Source organism: Parasteatoda tepidariorum, chromosome 7, assembly GCF_043381705.1.
Source record: "Parasteatoda tepidariorum isolate YZ-2023 chromosome 7, CAS_Ptep_4.0, whole genome shotgun sequence".
NCBI lineage: Eukaryota > Metazoa > Arthropoda > Arachnida > Araneae > Theridiidae > Parasteatoda > Parasteatoda tepidariorum.
Window position 1 is genome coordinate 64,018,544 of NC_092210.1, and position 20,547 is coordinate 64,039,090.

Here is a 20,547-nt window from a genome sequence, read left to right on the forward strand (position 1 = left end):
ATTATATATTATTTTCTCCCCTTACCTTTTAAATCAATTAATTCGAATTATTTTCTTTAATTGTTTATATTTTGAAATTTAGAACAAGTTTATTTAATTTTTTTTAAACTTGAATTCGAGCAAGCTTTTATTTATTTATTTATTGTCTGTAAACATTTCTTAAAACCTTATTATTTAGAAAAATTCTTAAAGCTTGATTTTTATTTAAAATTTGATTGAAATAAAATTTTCCTGCTATGAAGAAAATTTTAGCCAAAATTCCGGTGTATCCGGGTGGTGTCATAGTTACACTTTTTGTGTATTGTTACAATTACTTATTTAATTAAATCTTTTCTTTTAATTATTTAAACTTTCATTTTCCCTTAATTTCATGAAAAAAAAATAGTTTATTCCCTTTTCAAATGATTTTTAGTAATTAAGTAAATATTTTTAATTTAAACGTAAATATAATGAATATAATTTTTTTGTCTCTCAAAATTTCACTATTCTTTGCGGAAAACTATTTAAGTCCCTCTTGGCATTCACCGGTCTTTGTACCTCTTATCTGGTTCCTCAATCCTCGCCTTTGCAGCTTGTTTTTTGGAAGAATATGTCATTTTGGACCAAAGTTTATGGTTTGTTTGTTTTTCTTCCAAAATCACAGACTGTAGGCGTTAATTTCTTTTTCTTATTTATTTTGAGAGGGGCTCACTAAACTAAGTCAGTTTTCCAAACTTTTTACTTCCTGAATTTAAATTGTATATCTCTTGTCTAAAGGCTATTCCAAAATCTTTCAGACTCAATGACTTTTTTCCAATATTGTGCAACTTCGTTTTCTAACATCGACTCTGAAAGATCTTTTCTCTCTCCGGGATATCCCGTTTCTCGATAAATCTAGATAAATATATGCTTGTAAAGTCAACACGTAAACTTCGAAAACAAAAAGAAAGTTTATTTAAAGCTGTCTTGAACTAGGTGTGTAAGTTGCGTTGAGTATTCATGACAGATTCTTGCTCAGTCCTTGCAATCGTCTTTAAGTATGGCTATCTACCTTTAAAGTTTCTCTTTGTAACTTCATAGAAGGTAGGAGAATCTTTAAAAAGACTAACCTAGATTTCAAACCTCATAAAATTTTATCAAACTTCATTAAATCTTATTTTTAATATGTAAAACATAGTTAAGTTCCTAATAGCTATAACATATTGAGAGAAGATTATTATAGATACATAAGACATTTAGTTCTATATTATATTATATTATATTATTCAACTTTATAATGCAAATCCATTGTTTATTATGCCATATAACTTTATATTGTTTATTATTNTATATTATATTAATGTTCTACATAATAAAGAAATATAAGGAAAAAAAACCTAGAACTTTATCACTTTTGAAAAATCGCATGAAGTGTATTATCTACTGGGAATAAAAATTGAGGGGTCATACAATTTCGGATACCTGAAGGAATAGTATCCTATAACGGATATGAATACATTAATTAACCTTAAATAATTATTTAACAAACAACTCGATCCAACAGCTTATATGCTTTTAAGAACGCCTCGTTAAACTGACTTCTACCATACAGATAATAATAATATTTCGATGTTTTAGAGGAAATACACTCATTATTTTTAATGATGGACACACAACACGTTGATTTCCTCTCAAATTTTTATTATATATTTAAAGTATTTCGCAGTTTAGAGTATTGGACTGAACATAGTAACTAAGATTGTATTACTAATCAGTATCGGGGGAAAGTTACTCGCTTTTGCCAATCCCTGTGTACTGAAGTTTCAGAAGGGAATTGAGTGGCAGGTTTTTTTGTACTCAATTGAACGTCATCAAAAAGGGAAAATTCAGACATCTTGATTTGCGAGTTACATCATCGTCTCCAGTGACTTTTTTAATGATTATTCCTTCCGAGAACGACGATCCATTAATTCCAAAAATAATATTTTCGTTTTAATATTAAATATTTTTGACTCCTTGTGAAAGTAAAAGTCGTCTCAGGTTCGGAATTTACAGCTATTTTAAACTGTGATTTTATATAAAAAGACGCGAATGAGACACTTAAAATTAGATGCGTTACTTATATGGTACATTGATAGTAAATTATATCTTCTATGGATCATTTTGCTCTGCTCTCCTTTACCATAAGTACAGATCCAATGGCTTGTAAAAGCGTGTATATAAAAACGGAAATTGATACTGTAATCTAACGTTTTTGAAAATAAATCTAATTGGAGAAAAATATATTTTACATTAATAGTTAATAAAGTGAATATTGAGATCCATTTATCACCTTTTCAGATTTTGTTATCCTTTTTTTTCCTGAAAAGTCTGATTACCTTGTTTTTCTATTTTTAAAAACATTCAAAATGGAAAAAATTTGATTTACTATAAAACATAGAATTACACAAAAATATGTATAAAAATTAAAATTGAAAGTTTTACATTGGAGTTGAAAAATATTAATAAAAAATAACACTAGGATGAGTTTTGAAAAAAAAACTGAAAACGGCTTATTAATTATTGCATTTTATTCGTTCAATTGTTTTTGTAATATTTCAGGTGTTACAAAACTATCGTGTTTGGAAATTCTTATAAATAAGTTACAATTAATCTAAGTGAATTTTGATTGGGATCTGTTTTTAGTGCCATTTGTTTTTATGCCAGATATTATAAAAATGGTTGCTATGTTTTTAATTTGAAATATAAATGCCTAAAAAATTTATTTTACATACTTGTAAGTGAATAATTCCAATAATAAAGATATTTTTTTCATTAATTGCTGATTTAAATTAAAATACTTACTTTTAACCAAACACTCCTTTTGAAAAACTAGTTATTTATCAGATAACGTTTTTTTGAATCTTTTCTTTTTCAAATTATAAGGCTTCACATTTTTCATATTCAATATAAAATTGTCTAGTTCAAAATAAAGTTTCGTAACTCTTCAATAAAAAATTGGTTATCGATTTCATTTCAGTCGATTTGTTTATCAAGTTTAAATATATTCTCTTTTGACGCCTTCTCTTAGTAAATTCAAGATAATGGCTAAATATTACCCCGACATGAGGAAGCAAATTTTATATACCACTATTAGGCCTTAAATCACATCCTTAAAAACAATTTCCACCTATCTTGTATTTATTTTTTTATTCAACGACTAGAAGTATCCACAAAATATGATAATTAGAAAAACTAAATGTCAAAATTTAATTCAAGAGTATGATGTTAAAAAATTATTATTTGCGCGAATATTTCTTTATTCTTAATTAAGGGTCTTAAAACGGAACTTTTAAGATGACACTACACTGTTAAAATTTTCATTCTAAAATTACGGTGAAATAACTGACAGCTGTCTGTCCATCCGATTAACCGTAAATTTTACGGTAAAGAACATTTTTTTCCTTAATGGTTTTTTCACCATTTGCAACTAGCATTTTTCAAAATAGTAAAAAAAAAAAAATATTACTTAACTAGACACAGGAGCTCTACTTTTTGTAAGGTAATACACATTGGAGAGTGCCGAATAATGGAAATTCTTCATGTGTCGAAGGGAATGGAGGAAATATTGTGGTGTCAACGCTAGGGCTCGAACTCCAGTTCTGTCGGTTATGAGATTGACAGATCAGCCCGCTCGGCTATGATATCTATTCAGTTGCAAAGAACTAAGTAACTTCATCTGGTGGCTCTAGTTGGTGTGATAAAATTCTGGTCTTTTAACTGTATAAGTTGAAAGCAGTTAATAAACAGTTTTTCTCAAACTTAGCAGTTTGATTACCATTTTATTTACGGTTATTTAACTGTTTTGATTAAATATGGTAAAATAACCATTCAATAAATTGTCATTTAACCACTTTTTGCTAGAAATTTATAAGAATGTACGTTCATTTATCAGAAATATATAATATGTCTAAAAAATACAATAAAAAAATTTAAAGATAACTTAAATTTCGAAGCTAGAGTGGGATATTTTTAAAAAAAATTCTAACGATAAATAATTTTTCGTTTCTTGTTCAGGTAGTCAAGACATAATTTTTGAGTAGTCAGGCATTTTAAAGTTAAAAAACTTATCGCAAACCCCAACCATTTTGTGTATATTAATGCAAACGTACGGGAAATTCTGAAACAAAAAGACAACATAACTCAAGCACAAATAAAGTACAGAAATAAACATATTATAGTTTCGGTTCTCTATGCAAGAACCTACTTCAGTGTGTAAAAATCAAATAACCAAAAGTCTAATTTGGTGCTTAGACACTGGGGAAGTTTCTTGTTTAGAGATCCGAAACTGTAATATGAATATTTCTGTACTTTATTTGTTCTTTTTCCATGCTGATTTTTGTTTCAGTCTACGTTGCACAAATACTTTATGCTTCTTGCCTCCAGCCAGCTCTCTCAATGTATTGGCAACAACACAGAGAAATGCTTTATTGAATGCTAAGTAGGCCCTCTTCTCTCACCATTTTGAATTTCAGGCAATTTTTTTCGAAACTTACTATTATTATTTTTGTTTCCCCGGTACTTTTTAGTTCATAGTAAAAAACACCGAACTATGTCAAAAAAAGTACAATTGTTACACGTATCTATAATATGATTAGTAACATATAAGAAATGTATATGAACCACCTCCCAATAAAAATTACGCACTATGGATTAAAAGAGGAACATCTATACCAGTGGTTTCCAACTGGCGGCCAGCAAAGCCTCTTATCGTGGCCCGCGAACTAAAATATATTAGTTCTCGTTTTTTGGTGGACAATTTTCGTAAAAAATCTATATGTGCTTAAAATACTTTTCTTTCGTTTAAAAAAACCTAATTTCTTCATTTCTGTGAAATTGAATATACCAACGGTGCAAAAAATATTTTCTCAGGTTTTGCATCCAAGAAAATATTTATTTAAATGCAATAATGACAGTGTAAATTGCTCTTTTTTATTTCGTTTTTTTTGTATCTTGTGAATATAATTTAGCATGTGCGCATAAGAAATTTTCTCGAAGAAAAATCTGACAGTAATATTTAATGTTCCTTCAAACTTAAAAGAGTACTATATAAAATTTGATAAAGTTGTGGCCTGCCATTTGACTGGTGTTTTTAATTGCGGCCCCCGGCCACAGGCTAGTTGGAAACCCCTGATCTATACATTTTGAAAAAGGGTTTTGTGTAAGAAATTATAATTGTTTGGTGTGATTTTAAGTATCAAAAGAAACTTTATATCTAATTCATGTCATAATTCATGTCTTTTCGTTTGATAATTTTAAGCAAATCATTGAAGATTCTAATATATTTATTTAGAATACTTTTTTGAGAAATCCACGGCACTCATCTGCAATAACATATCAATACATAAAATAAACAGCATCTAAAATTTATTACACACCCATTAAACTATGTAGATGGACTCCTCAGCCTCATAACTTAATCCTAAAGTTAGAAAAATGTTTTTAAACATTTTAATTTGCCGAGGTCTTTAAAATAATCCTTATTAAACTCGCAAATGCAGGGCCTTATAGAAAAAATACTAATTTTATTCATTGTACGTCAATTAGCATATCAGTACGTCAGAACCAGATTAATAAAATTTTTGAATTATATACTTTTTCTTTTTTCTAATGTTATAATTTTCAGCCTAATTTATGAATTCTTACTCTTTATTATTTATGTCTGAAAATACAGTAAACTGGGAGATTAATATCGTTAGATCTGCAGTATAGTTTAAAGTTCTAAAGGAAAAAATATTATTAAGAGTATTTTATTTACTTAAACTTGACGACATTTTGAATGAGATTATAATTTTATGGAACACTACAATGGTAAAGGACAATGTAAGGGAACTCAAATTTAAATCAACCCAAAATATCCATAGTTAAAAAAATAAATACAAAAGGATAATAAAGGATGTAAAAGGATAATAAGAAAAATGGAATCGAATTAAAGTAGTTAATGAGTAAAAAATTGCATGAAAAATATTTTTACTGGTAATGGCATATTAATACCAAAAAACTCACCCCACCTTAAAAGTGTTTCTTCATCTTGTTTTAAAACTAAAATTTTTTAATTAAAATATTTTAAGTTTTTTACCTTTTTTATTAAATTGAACGAACGTTCAGCTTAACGCATCCTAAATTATTTAATTTAAAATTATGTAATATCTTTCTAGTGTGAATCTGTAGTATTATTTATTATGTAGTACTATTTTACTAAATTAAATGTGATTAAAAATTGATCTTATGACCTTTATAATAATTCAGAGCAAGTGAAAACAGGACTTAAACAATTTCCTTCAATTTATAATATTAGGAAGGAAATTCTAATCTAGGGTTAAAAGCTTGTTCATAACTTACTTGCTACTCAGTGAATTTCAAGAAGAAAGTTTATTCCAAGCTGCTTTCATCTTAAGTGTATGAGTGTTCAACAGTTTTATGTATTAAACTAGACGCCCGTAATTTTTCATTAATATATATTAGCGGTTGAAGTTTTCACCGGGGATTATTACACAATCCTTATTTTCGCTATTCAATATGGAGTTCTACTTTTATGTTTATGTTTCTGAGATCACTGAACCATATGAGGCAAACTATCGCTAAAAGAATATGCTTAATGTCAAACCCTATTTTTATGTTTAACCATTTGACGCACAATTTTTATTAAACATATTTCTCATACTTTTTATAATATTTTATATTTATTTAGGTTAAAAATAACTGAAAAATATTATATCTAGAATTTTAATATTGCAATATAGAATATAATATTGCAATATTTAATACAGCAATTAATATATATAATAATTTATGATTATGAAATACAGCATGATACATGCATAATTTATGGTTATGAAATACAGCATGGTGTCATTTACGAACGTTAAAATGCACTTGGATGAAACATCGCAAATGTTTTTAGCAGCAACTGTACCTTTACTATCATTTTGCAACGTAGAAGCATACAATGCACCTCAATGTACATATGCATCTCTTATATACCTCAATGCAAATACATACATGTACACACATACCTGCACAAACATGTACCTCTCGTGATATTTGATTGACTATTTCACTATAAACTGCAAAATAAAATTTTAATTTCATTCTTTGCAAGTAACTTAGTCATTAGCCACAAAATATCTTTGGTACGACCCAAACGTATACATTGAGCTAATAAATGATAAATGAATATTGAAAAGCGCAGAAATAACATCACTTCCCGATCCTTCTATTATTTATTTATTGCTCAAAAATATATAATTTTTAAAAAACGCTTGGCAACACACATTCCATTTCTAAGCAACCAAATGAATTCAAATTCAGAATAAATAATAATAAATATATGATTTAAAATTTAATATTAATAAATATAAATATCTCACACTAAGAAAAAAAATATAATCAAATTACCGGAATACCATGTTTACCATGTTTTTTCTCTATGAGAGCACCAAAAAGCTCGTATTTTTTAAATGTGTGCTTTAATTATTTTGTGCAAAATTAGCATCAAAATATCGTTTTTAAAATGTAATAAGTGTAAAATTTTGTAATTTTATCACGAAACTTTAGAGCATGGCATAAAAACTATTTATTTGCTTAAATTCAATTTTCAGTTTTGTATATTTTTTTTCTCAATGAGCGATAAAAAAAAACTATAATTTTAAAAAACAATATTTACAGTAAACCGTTACCATATGAACGGAAAATTACCAAGTGCATGGTTTGAATACTGTATATTTTAGTTAACCAGAATTAAGATTTTTTTTACCAAACATGTCATTACCATACAGCTCGATAATTCCACCAGAAATTTTTTCTCCGTGTAATTTCAGAGAATTTTATCACTTTCGATCAATTAAGTTTAATTAAGTTAATTAAGTTAAGTTAAGTTACTCTGAGTCCAATCAGTGTTTCTTGTCCTATATTCTTTTTTCTAAAAGGACAAGTCAATCACTTTTTAAATTTTATCAACTTCAACGAAATGTTTATCATTAATTCATTTTATTTAGTCATGATTTGGAATTATAACAACTGCGCTACATTGTATATATTTTCTGCTCTTACATTCCATTTAAGAGGCATTACAATCCAATAAAATACAATATATCATTCCAAATGCTCATATTTTCTTGCGGTCAGCGACCTTCCGGAGCTTACCTGACATATGTCAGATTAAGAAAATAAAGCAACAACAACAACAAATACTTATATTCCTCCTTTAAGCTGATTATTAACTTTTCAGAAAACAGTTGTGCATTATAGACTGTTATTAAGCCCAATAATATGAAAAGTTGATTATAAAGTTTGCAAAATTACTATTGATCCTTTCATTTTATCTTGGTAAAACACTTCAAGTATTTGTTAATATTTTTATTTCTTTCTTGTCATACTTCCATTGTTCACTAAGAAAAGCAAACCGTTACAATTGACTAAGAAAATCAATATTTCTCCTAGAACACGAAATGTTGATTTGATCATATCAACTTCGTTACAGAAATTGTGAACAATAAAATAGCACAGTTTTGAGAGGTTTCCATTGATTGTGAGCTTTGTATTGCATGTTATTAGAAACAATTTCAATTGTTCACAACAACATACTGTATGCATATTTTTAATGACTTGACGCCCTGGTGTAAGCACATAGCATCAAAAATGACGAAAGAAATTATTATTTTCTTACGAAATGTTGATTTGATCATTTCGGCTACGTTACAGAAATTGTGAACAATAAAATAGCACAGTTTTGGGAGGCTTCCATTGATATTGTTTGTGAGCTTTGTATTGTATGTTATTAAAAACAATGTCAAGGGTTCTTAACAACATACTGTATCTATATTTTTAAAAACTTGACCCCCTGGTGTAAGCACATAGTATCAAAAATGTCGGAAGAAATTATTTTTTTTTCTAAAAGTTAAATGAAGTTTTTAACAATAAATATATAATACTGTAACAGCTTACTTAATACATAATTCAGTTTGAATTTAAACACTTTCTAAATGGAATGTATTTTTGTAAAGCTCTTTATAGGCACACGAGTACAAATTGTATGCAACTGACTTGATTCTGTTGTATTCTTCGGTTTCTACAGATCGATTTTTACTGGTCATTTACAACACGTTAAATCAAGGACTTTAAACAAAACTTCATTAGTGTCCCGCAGTGGACTGATCGTTAAGACACGGTTCCCAGCAGATCACCGAAGTCAAGCATCACTGGCTGCGGTCAGTGTGCGGGTGGGTGACCACTTGGATTAGTCTGCGTAGGGACCGAGGGTGTGCGGTATTGGTCCTCGTTAAACTGTTCTACCGTAAAGTGCTCGACTTCGCGTGCAGGTCGTCGGGCTACCGAAGCGGGGGTGCCATCCCCTCTGCAGAGGATCAAAATTGTGATGGCATGTCTTCGGATCATCCTCCGGGATGTCTCCCAGACCGTCGCCAATAGCCCATTGTGCAGCTCTAGTGCGACGTAAATTAACTACAACTACAACAACATCATTTAGTGTTTAATACAGTTTTGATGTGAGTCAGATTAATTAAAAATTTAAGAAGCAACAAAGACAAAAAAATTTAAAAATTAATAAAATATCTAATTTATTACTCAGTTTATAAATTTTTAATCATTCATTGATTACCCTTTCATTTCCGACTTGATGTATTATGAAGATAATAACAATACTTTTCAATAGTTAAAAGTTATAAATATTTCTCGAAATTCCAAGACAGAAAGGTAAAAGAGGATGACTTATTGCCTTGTGAGTTCTGTGCTACACACGTTTTCTAGTGCTAAAAGACAACTGAAAATAGCTAAAACAAAAACAAGTGTTGTAGAATTTATCGTTAGTCTTAGGAGCAGTATAAGATAGTAAAACAGTTATCATTTCTGCAATTTCTGTTTCGTGCTAATCTACAAAACTTATTTGTTTTTGTTTCTTTTTCTGTCTACGTTGAACTGTGCTAGATCTTTTCTGGGCTACATATTTATGTTATTATTATCGGTAAGGCTATTAATCTGATGCCTAGAATGTTGAATGTACAAATAAAAACATTTATATATTCTCTGTTTATTTCACATGCCATGCAAAAAATAATAGTTATTTTTAGGGCGAATGTTTTTCATAATAGTTTGTTTATTAAGGGTTAGAGCAGTAATCATGACTGGACAATGAAAACTTATTCTAACATTTATCAAGTTCTTCTACTCCATTGATTTTAATATTGAAAAATTGTTGAAATCTTTTCAAATAATTTTTCGGGTACTTAAGTTGTGCTTATCTTTTTTACCAAACTGTAAGTAACATACTTTAACTTTTTCGTAACTTTTAAGTCCGATGATCTTCGTATTTATATGAACCTTTATTACAGTAAAACTAGTTAACTAGTAATTCTTTAAAAGAACCCCTTTGATTAATACTTACCTATAGGATAGTTTGAACAAAAAAGTCTCTTAGATTTAATCGATAGACCATTTCTGTTCAAAGTAATGACGAAATTTTCTCTTTGAATGAGTTTTTCATTGGGAAATAAATTGGTTTAAAAATACATTTATTCCAGCATTAAGTTTTCTAAGTATCATTCAAAGAAAAGAATTCTTTGAACTAATGCAACATTACAGTTATTTCTCAATAATTACAACTTAAGTTTACCGAAATCTTATTTTATTAAAAATTGATTTTTGTTTTCTTTCATAATGATGAAAATTCCTTTACGCACATTCTTAAGGCAATTATTACTTTTTGTTGGATAAATTACCCATTTCCGACACAATTATTTAAGAATGTTCTGAATCGACTTTATTGCATTTTTCATTTTATACAGGTGATTAAAATTTTGTGAAGAACGTTTTTGTTTTTATTTAAACATATCTTTATGTTATTAGAAAATTATAAAATGTGTAGAATATGATTAAAATATTTACATAACTTAAATACTCTTTAAAAAACTTTTAATTTTTTTTTATGATTTGCACGTATTTTAAAAAGTATTGCTTTTAATAAAAGTAAGTCAATATCTTTATGAGTAATATAAAAAATAAATTCCATTTAAAATATTCTAACTGAATAAAAACAAAATTTTATACTTCTTTTATAAATATGATAATACTTTGCATATTTTATATTACTTTGATGAGGTACCACGTTGAAAATATATTACTCTTTATACTTATGTTTATTGTATTTGATTAAACAACGCTATACTCTAAGAAAAATTGTAACTCAATATTGATCATAATATTGATACATCTAACAATAATATGGTTTAAATTTACCATAAACTTAAAGAAGTATGAGATTTCATCATGTTTTCGTTTAAGTTGTCACGTCATATTACTAAGTTTCAGAAGTATCGTAAAATTGGTTTCAAATTAGTATCACATTAAAAATGAAGAAAATTTCAATAATATTATCGTTCAACATGCTGCAAAATTTTTAACCATATAAAATTCATCGTAAATGGAAATTAAGTGCAATTTAATAGCTTTTTCAAGTTGCATCAAATTTATAGGATACTTTTATATTTAATGTGCTGATATTATGATTCAACGTTTTACCGATATTTTTTCGAGGGAAGCTATCCTGAGTAAAAAAGGGCGGTCAACGCTACCAGAATATGGTGAAATTTACCGTGTTTCTGGCTCTATGAGAACACCAAAATCACAGTAATTTTTGCTGAAGCACTTTAGGTATGATTTTGGAAAAATTTACTGTAAAATACAGTTTAATAACATGTAATAAAATTTGGTAAATGTGATAAAGTTTTATAATTTTATCACAATACCTTAAAGCATGGCATAAAACCATTTATTCGGTTAAATTTATTTTTCGGTTTTGTATTTTTTACTAAATGAGGGGTAATAAGAACTGCAATTTTGAAAACCAGAATTTCTGATGAACCTCTGCCATATTAACAGAAACATTTCTAAATAAATAATTTAAGTACCGTATGTTTTGAATTTCTTAACCAGATTTCGACCGAGAAATGTCATTACCATACGAAACGGTAATTTTACCAGAATTTGTTCCTCCGTGTACCACCAATTTTAACCATCAAAAGTGAAAACTAAAAACTCTACTAGTTTATACTTTTATTAATTCAATTTACAAAGCTGTGTGAACAAAAATACGTCTTCAAAGCGATAACACAAAGTTATCTTTACCACAAATCGATGTTTAACAGATGTCTTTCAAGTAAAAACTGTTCAAGGTTTTATGGTATGGGGCATGCCAGAGTTGGGCAGCAGTTGGGATAATAACGATCCGGACCGAGTCTTGAAATAACTTTACATTTCCCGAGAGGTTTCACTGCTTCACAGCTGCAAAAAATAGACAACAGTGATCAATTATATTAATATGACAATTAATATGACAATTAAATAATCAATTTACAGGAATTAAAATCTAGAAGTATCTTTTATTACTCGAATTATTGAAGGAGGTCTGTGAAACATTTATAAATATTTTTTATTAATGTATTTTGAAGCAGTGAAAGCAAAAGTTTTACTTTTACACAACTGCATAAAGACAGGCAAGTTTAAATAATTGCTTTAAAGGAATTAAAATCAAGATGGATCTATTCTTATTATTTAACTAGATCCAGAACACATTTTCAACTCTTTTTTTAAGACAGCATGTTGACGCAGTGAAAGGAAAAGTTCTATTTCTTTTCAACAGCAAAAGATTTAGTGTCAAGTTGACATAAATACCTTACAAAAGATTAAAATTATAAAGATTATAAGGTATTATGATTTGATCATTGTTTTAAGGAAGTCCTGGATATGGTTGAGTATCTTTTTTAAGAATGCTTTGATTCAAATTAATTTTTTAGATTGTTGTATATGTTACCGGCAAAGTTTGAAATCCGACATTCTATGGAATGCCTAGGCATTGTATATAATGCCTAAAAATAGCCGGCAATCTATGAAATGATTTATATTTCACACATTTTCTAGGCATTCTACAGAATGCCAAATGAGAAACCGGCAAAGTATAAAATCTTCTGTGGCCATGCTAGTAAAGGTGTTGAAATGGATATTTTGTGTAATATTTGTTTCTAAACTGAAAATAATTGTGACTTAAACGTGAATTTTTTAATGAAAATTTTGTTTCCCTTAATAAGAAAGGCAAAAATTATGCTTTGTACAACTTTCATATTTCTTTACGCATTTTGAATAAATTTTTTTTAGTTTCCTCACATTATTTTTTCAGAATAACATTTTTATTTTTGAGAAATGCGCATCATTTACATAATACATCAGGGAGTTTTTTTGCATACTTTGCCTAAATAGCATTTGTCATTCTATAGAATGCTTAGGTATTATATACAATGCCTAAAGAAAGTATCTAATATTTCTCATATTTCATACCTTGCCTAAAAAACATCCGTCATTATATACAATGTCTAGGCATTTTATAGAATACCGACGTTTCATACTCTGCCGGTAACATATACATGAAATAAACACAAGAAACTCATAAATCTGCCATTAGTAATTGTTTTTAAGAATTTAAGGAGTTGATGTTTTATATTGGTTTATGTTGTCGGAAATACTTATACTTTGTTTTTTTAGCAGTTTTTGAATAAAAATGCTCATATTTTGTTCTCCTCTTAGCAGTTTTTACTATAAAGTTATTTTGAAAGTTCTAAAATTCTATGTTTTTACTTTTATTATTCATAAAACAATTGTAAATTAAACTCTCTTTAAAAAATATTATTAAAAAAGTAAAAGAATATTAAAAATATTGTACTTTAGTATTAAATTGTTTTGATTTATTTCGAATAAAAATATCCATATTTTAATTTTTATAGCAGTTTCTTTTCTGTAAGTGTATAAAACAGTTTTAATTTTTTAAAATTAAAGTTTTAAATTTTTATTTATCATTCAAAAATTTAATCCACTTATCTTTAATAGGTTTTGATTGTATATTGTTTTATTGATGGGAAAAACATTATAAAATAATCTTCGAGAAGGAAGCCTTCGGAAGCGAGAAGGATTGAGCACTCTTTGAAGCTCAAAATTAAGGAAAACAAGACTATGTCTTTTTAATTTAAGCAAGGAGACATTTTTTTTCTCCTCTTGAAAGACAATTAATTGAATAGTTTTTTAATACAAAAGTTTGATCTTCCTAAATAAATAATTTTTTCTGATAGCGAATTTCAATAACCATAAGTTTCTGTAAATTAATATACGTAGTGAGATAATAAGGTAATTCCATCGAGTGAGAATAATCACTTAGAGATTTAAAAATATTCATTATCATATGAAAAATAATTACAAAAAAAGTAATTTAGCAAAGTTGTAGACTTAGTATATGTCCTTAGAAATGATGCAAATATGAAGAATAAAAGATTAAAAATTCGCATTTTTATCTTTCATCATCGATCTCTTACCACATCTTCGGATGTCTAATAATCTTATAGTGAAAGTTTGCAGAGAACAACTTATGTAGACACTTAATTCTTTGTAGCGGGGTGCATGCTTTAGCAGAGAATGCAAATCTGCCACTCTCATGACTGGCTGTACAGGAATGTGAACCCCAGCTCTGAAACCATAACATTTCCTCCGCTCCTCAACACACGAGTAGTTTAGTTTCCAGCATCCTGCACTTCTCAATTCGTGACCCCTTACTATAAGAATACCAAACACCCATTCATGTATAAAAAGCAGCATCTCAGAGCTGCTTAACACAAAAAAAATCTAGTATTTCCCATCTCTGACGATAGATGGCACTACTCGATAAACTAACTAAACCGTATTCCTCGATTCACTAAATAAAACACAACTAAACTAAGCCTAACTCCTGTGGTGCATTATTTAACGAAAAGCCTAACATAACCTAACTCCAAAGTCCAGTCAACTTTCAGTTTTACAGGTTTTGAAACAATACTAATAGTAAATGGTGACAAAATCGGATGCTTTTATATTTACGGTTTTTTAACCATACCAATTGTAAACGGTTTAAAACCCGTGATGGTTAAAAAGTGTTCCTAACAGTAAACTTTATGGATTGACAGACGGTCGATTATTTCATCGTGATTTTGAAATGAAAATTCGAGAAATTTGCCATATAATCTTTTTAATAATATGTGCCCCAAACTGTAAAAAGTTATTACATAATTTACATTTGCAAGCATAAAACTTGTAATTAAAATTACTCATAGACTAAAAGAATACTTACGTAGCGCCAATAAGTCCACTTTTATGACAAGTAACTCGGTTGCAGTTTTTGTTGTCATAGCCATCCTCTCCTAGTTTGAGCACCCCGTATTTATCGGTAAAACAATACCCTATATACCAAAATAATTTGAAACATTTAAATTTTAAACTAAAACAGACAATAGCAGAATCCAATAAGTTAAGAAAAATAATTGAATTACTGTAAAAATACAACTTTTTAAATTACTCAGTGCAAATTATTAGGGACGAAGTAAAGTTCTTTCAGAACAATTATCCATATTGTAATTTTAAATATTCCATACTCTAATTGGAAAATCTAGCTTTTTGAAAATATCACTATATTTTTCCTGATGAAGAGAATTTGCATAATGCAATATTATAATATGTCAAAGAATCTGTTTAGCCGTTCAACGAGTTTACCACACAATGCAACAGTTAATTAGCATTGGGAATACTAGCCAATAACTTTCCAAACTTAAATAACTTAGGATTTGACGAATTAATTTGATTTTGGGCGTAAAATCTTTAACTACATTTAGGTTTTTAAATGTGCTTCTGCAACTTTTGTAGAATAAATTTTAGTATATAGTAAATAATAATTACTTAAATGTAGTAAGTTTTGAACTCGTAAACAGAAACATTCTCTTTAATTGTAAAATACGGTACATGCGAACTACACATAAGCTTCTTAGATCTGAAAGAGAATCTATATAATAACGAGTTATGTTTGTTCTATAGAACAGTTTTAAGATATGTGATGAAAAAAAGTTTCTTTAAAATTTTTAATTTCATAAAACTTATAAAATATATTATATTCTGTCTTTAAGAGTTATAAATACGAAAGTTTCAGTTACCACTTGACGTATCCATTGGCTGATTGAAAGTAGCTGCTCCACTTTCCACAATCATGAGAGCCAAACCAATGCAAACAATCAAGATTGTTTTCACATCCATTATAGAGTCTAATTCTTAAAAATATTTATAAAAAGTAATAAACTACATTAATAAAGTTTATGTTGCAAAATATATTAAAAATAATTCTTAATAACATTTATATAATTATTTAAAGCAATTGAAAAGAATTTTATTATTTTTAGTAGTAGTTGACGTTTTAGTAATAATAGTATGAAGTTGAATATTTGAACCATTAGTGCAAATTTACTGGGAACTTTAACTTAATGCCAAGTTTAACGTAATTATCTTCTCGGGCAACTGAATCTTTCTAAAACCAGATTATTCGATACGGTAACATAAACTAGATTGCACAATACAACGAGCACAATTAACCAAATCATCTTCGCGTGCAACTGAATCTTTCAAAAACCAGATTATTCGATACGGTAACATAAACTAGATTGCACAATACAACGAGCACAATTAGCCAAATCATCTTCTCGTGCAACTGAATCTTTCTAAAACCAGATCATTCAATACGGTAACATAAACTAGATTGCACAATTAACCAAATTATCTTCTCGTGCAACTGAATCTTTCTAAAACCAGATTACTCGATACGGTAGCATCCAATATATATAATTCTCTTACGTGGCTCCCAAATTTTGGCTGTATTTCTTTTCCGCCGGTGGCAACGTTTGCTTTGTTTTGTTTACGTCACTATTTCTCTTACACGGCGAATCGACCAATGATTGCTGCTAAAAATGTCACATTCCAAATCTAGCTTAGGAGGCTCAACATATAGCGCTTTTAAAAACGGAAACTGAAATAACCAGAGAGCATCAGCTGCGGCAATCTCATATTATTAAGCTAGGCAGAAGTGAGTGGTCTTTGTCGATAGATCTCTATTTTAGTATTTTGTCAAAAGCGCTTTTTTTCGCGAATTTATATATTACGAATTTATTTGACGATTTTTGATTTATATCACGAATTATACAATAGCACATTTCTAATAGGTTTAACGAATTACATGTCATTTATTTGAATTCAAATTTATTTTAATGACTTAGTTATACTTAAAAGATGTAATTTTTTTTAAAAAAAAAAAAAAAATTTTATATAGATTTGAATGATTATTTTGAATTCTTAAAATTTTGTGCATTTGCAATGCACCTAAGTTAGTAGTGAGGAAAGCGAGCTTGGTTTGCGAAGCAAAGCCATATAAGATTGCGTAGCAATTTTCGGGGGTTGGCGAGCGGTAGCGAGCAGGGGGCAAAGCCCGCTAGTAAACTAGATTGCACAATACAACGAGAGAAAAAAACATGATTTAGCTAAATTTCTTATTAAAGTTATAGGAGATTCACACGATTTTGTGGTTTAGCAATGGGCTACCTCCCAAAGTAACGATACTGAGACTTCAAAGGTTTTACATAATTTTCTCTCTCAGAAGCATTACTTTAAAATATAAAGCAATGAACTAAGTCAAAACATGACTCTTAAGTAATTACATCATAAATAGCCCGTGATACAGCACTGTAAAAATATTCGTACGATTTTTTTTTTGTTCACTAATTTTCAATTTTTACTACTTTAAAAAAATAATAACATTTTTATTCTTCTTATTTAAAAACTAGAATAATTTTTAATAAAAATTACGATTACTATTAATTTTTTCCTAATACCAGTGACAAAGCAAATACACTAATTTAAAGGAATTTATAGATTACATACCTACTTCTGTCTACTGTTTAAATGGAAGTAATGAAAAATACTATAGAATTATTTTATCATTTTATATCTTCAATAAATATACCTTTTGTATAAACAGGTTAGCGATATAAATAATAATTTACATTTTATATACATATTTCGTATTTATTTCTATTTTATTAAGCAAAATATATGCTTATAAACTTCTAACTTTAATCAAATTGTGAGTTAAAATCAATATATTACTTCTCTATGACAGCTTTTATCATAAAACACACCACATAAGAAACGTATATCAAAGTAGCAGTAACCCATTCTATTTTAAATACAAATCATAAATATTAATGGGACATACTATGAATTATGAAAGCATAAAATATTTCTAAATATAATCCATTTCATTCCGTCAACAAATAGACCTAATGCATAAATAAGAATATTAATTGATAAGCAAAATCACAGTTTGCAAAAACTGTTAGAATATTTATTTCAAACGAAATATAAGCAACTGGCTGAACTAGATAAATCATTCAATGCTCTAGTTCCGAGTTATCTGAAAGAAAATTCCATTTATCATACATACTAAGATATTACGATTTAAATATTTTTGTAAAGACATCGAATGGAATAAGTAATACCAGATAAACCTATAAAAAATACTTAACCTATTAACGAAGGAAAATTACAGACATATGAATAAAGGGGGAAAAGAAAAAGAAAAATAACAAAAAACTGGGGGGGGAATAAATAAAAATAATAATAATAAATAAAAAAAAGGATAAAATTTTTTTAAAAATCCAGAAAATAAAACATATAATCTTTTCATCAACGCACACGATTATATCCGCAAAAAGAGTGCTTTCTAATATTGTATCAATATAGCTGAAGCAAAATATATCAATACAATAGTGTGAGGAACACAAAAAATTTTTACAAAAATTACAACAAATGAAATGGAACACAATAAGTAAAAATAACACGTAAAAACAGAAAATAAAATATACAGAAGAAACAGAATAAAACTTAAAATATAATCTACAAAGCGAGTGCCCGGCCGGATTTTTCGGGCAAATGCGTGGTCAAAATTATTTACTAAAAAATTCATTTATTAAAAAAAAAAAAATTCCTTTCTTAATTTATATAGTTTTTTCCATGTGCAAATCCATTTCGGGCAAATCCGTGATTAAAATTATTTACTAAAAAATTTCTTTATTAATTTATGCAATTTTTCCATGTGCAAATCCATTTGGGGCAAATCCGTTTCTAAAATTATTTGCTAAAAAGATTTCTTTGTTAATTTATGTAATTCTTCCATGTGCAAAGCAATTTCGGGCAAATCCGTGGCTAAAATTATGTGCAAAACTGGCAATTCATGTTTCGTTCTCTTTTTTATTTTATACTTTTTTCTTAAATAAATATTTATTTTCTACAATTATTTATAGTCAACTTCTTTAAATTATCCAGTACAATATTACCTTGCGCACATCCATTTTCGGGCCCATCCTTGGTAACTAACAAATCAAACGCACTTCAGTAATGCAGTAAGAACGCACTTCAGAACAAAACTTCTCTAGTTACGCTCAATTTGCGCTTCTGTTTTCATATTTTGCAATCTGGCAATCTTATTGCGAAAATATTTTGAATCATTCTTGAAAAATTTCTCGTTCATGTAAGTTCATTTGAATTCGCTACTCGCTTTATAGATTATGTTTTAAGTTTTATTCTGTTTTTTTTCTGTATATTTTATTTTCTGTTTTTACGTGTTTTTTTTACTTATTGTGCTCTATTTTATTTGTTGTAATTTTTGTAAAACTTTTTTGAGAGCTCCTCACACTATTGTATTGATATATTTTGCTTTGGCTATATTGATACAATATTAGAAAGCACTCTTTTTTGCAGATATAATCGTGTGGGCTGATGAAAAGATTATATCTTTTATTTTCCGGATTTGTAAAAAAATGTTATCCTTTTTTTCGGATTTTTTTTTTAAATTATTATTTTTACTTATTTTTTCCCCCAGTTTTTTGTTATTTTTATTTCTATTATTATTTTTCTTTTTCCCCCTTTATTCATGTCTGTAATTTTCCTTTGTTTTATCTTCATTTTGAACTTATTTTACGAGTTACTTGCAGCTTATGCGCAATAAATGAAACTTATTGTTTTTCTTAACTTTCTTCGTGTTTTTTTTTATTTATTTATTTTGCTATATATATATATCTATACACATCTGAAGTGAAACATGTTACAATGATTNATATATATACTTGTATATATATACTTATACTTGTATATATATACACACACCACGCATATCACATTATAAAGCTATTGTTTCGCTGCCTAAAAAGGATTTTTTGTTTCTTACATTTCTTTATTTATCTACTATCTTTCGTTATCTACAATCTATTAGCTTTGCTCTACATGTTCTGAATGAATTCAAGGAAAAGAATCTTTAGAAAAAAATGAACAAATAAACTATGTATTGGTTTTATCTTTTCTTTTCTGTGTCATTACTAGTAAAGATTACCAATCAACCAAAAACTTAGTGGGTTTTTCTTAGACTTCAGTTCTTTGTTAACAATTTACAGCAGTAATATTAAAAACCATATTACTGCTGTTAAAATTTTATCTTAAAGATTTGGTACTTCATATCTAAAAATAATTGTAATATATGTAATAATATATATTATACTATATAAAATAATATGTATAATAACATATACAATATTATTATACACATTATTGTCAAACGAGCAAACATTTATCAAAACATAAAATTGAAAGAAT

General features: G+C 27.9%; 1 protein-coding gene across 1 annotated transcript; it reads right to left on the reverse strand.

Moving 5' to 3' along the window:
• Positions 1-12,049: 12,049 nt before the first annotated feature.
• On the reverse strand, positions 12,050-17,893 carry LOC107452669 (U-scoloptoxin(16)-Sm1a-like). Its single transcript, XM_016069217.3, has 4 exons — positions 17,782-17,893; positions 16,011-16,124; positions 15,158-15,266; positions 12,050-12,294 (listed from the first exon to the last, which is right to left on the reverse strand). Exons 2-4 carry the CDS (start codon positions 16,108-16,110, stop codon positions 12,189-12,191), a joined length of 315 nt encoding a protein of 104 aa, XP_015924703.1. The 5' UTR covers positions 16,111-16,124; positions 17,782-17,893; the 3' UTR covers positions 12,050-12,188.
• Positions 17,894-20,547: the final 2,654 nt, after the last annotated feature.

Bases quoted from the DNA above. Each gene is read 5' to 3' on its own strand.
- LOC107452669 (XM_016069217.3), bottom strand. From the start codon at position 16,110: ATGGATGTGAAAACAATCTTGATTGTTTGCATTGGTTTGGCTCTCATG. The intron at 15,267-16,010 runs GTAACTGAAACT...TTTGGTATATAG, and splicing joins GCCAATGGATACGTCAAGTG to GGTATTGTTTTACCGATAAA. The intron at 12,295-15,157 runs GTAAGTATTCTT...TATTTTTTGCAG, and splicing joins AGTGGACTTATTGGCGCTAC to CTGTGAAGCAGTGAAACCTC.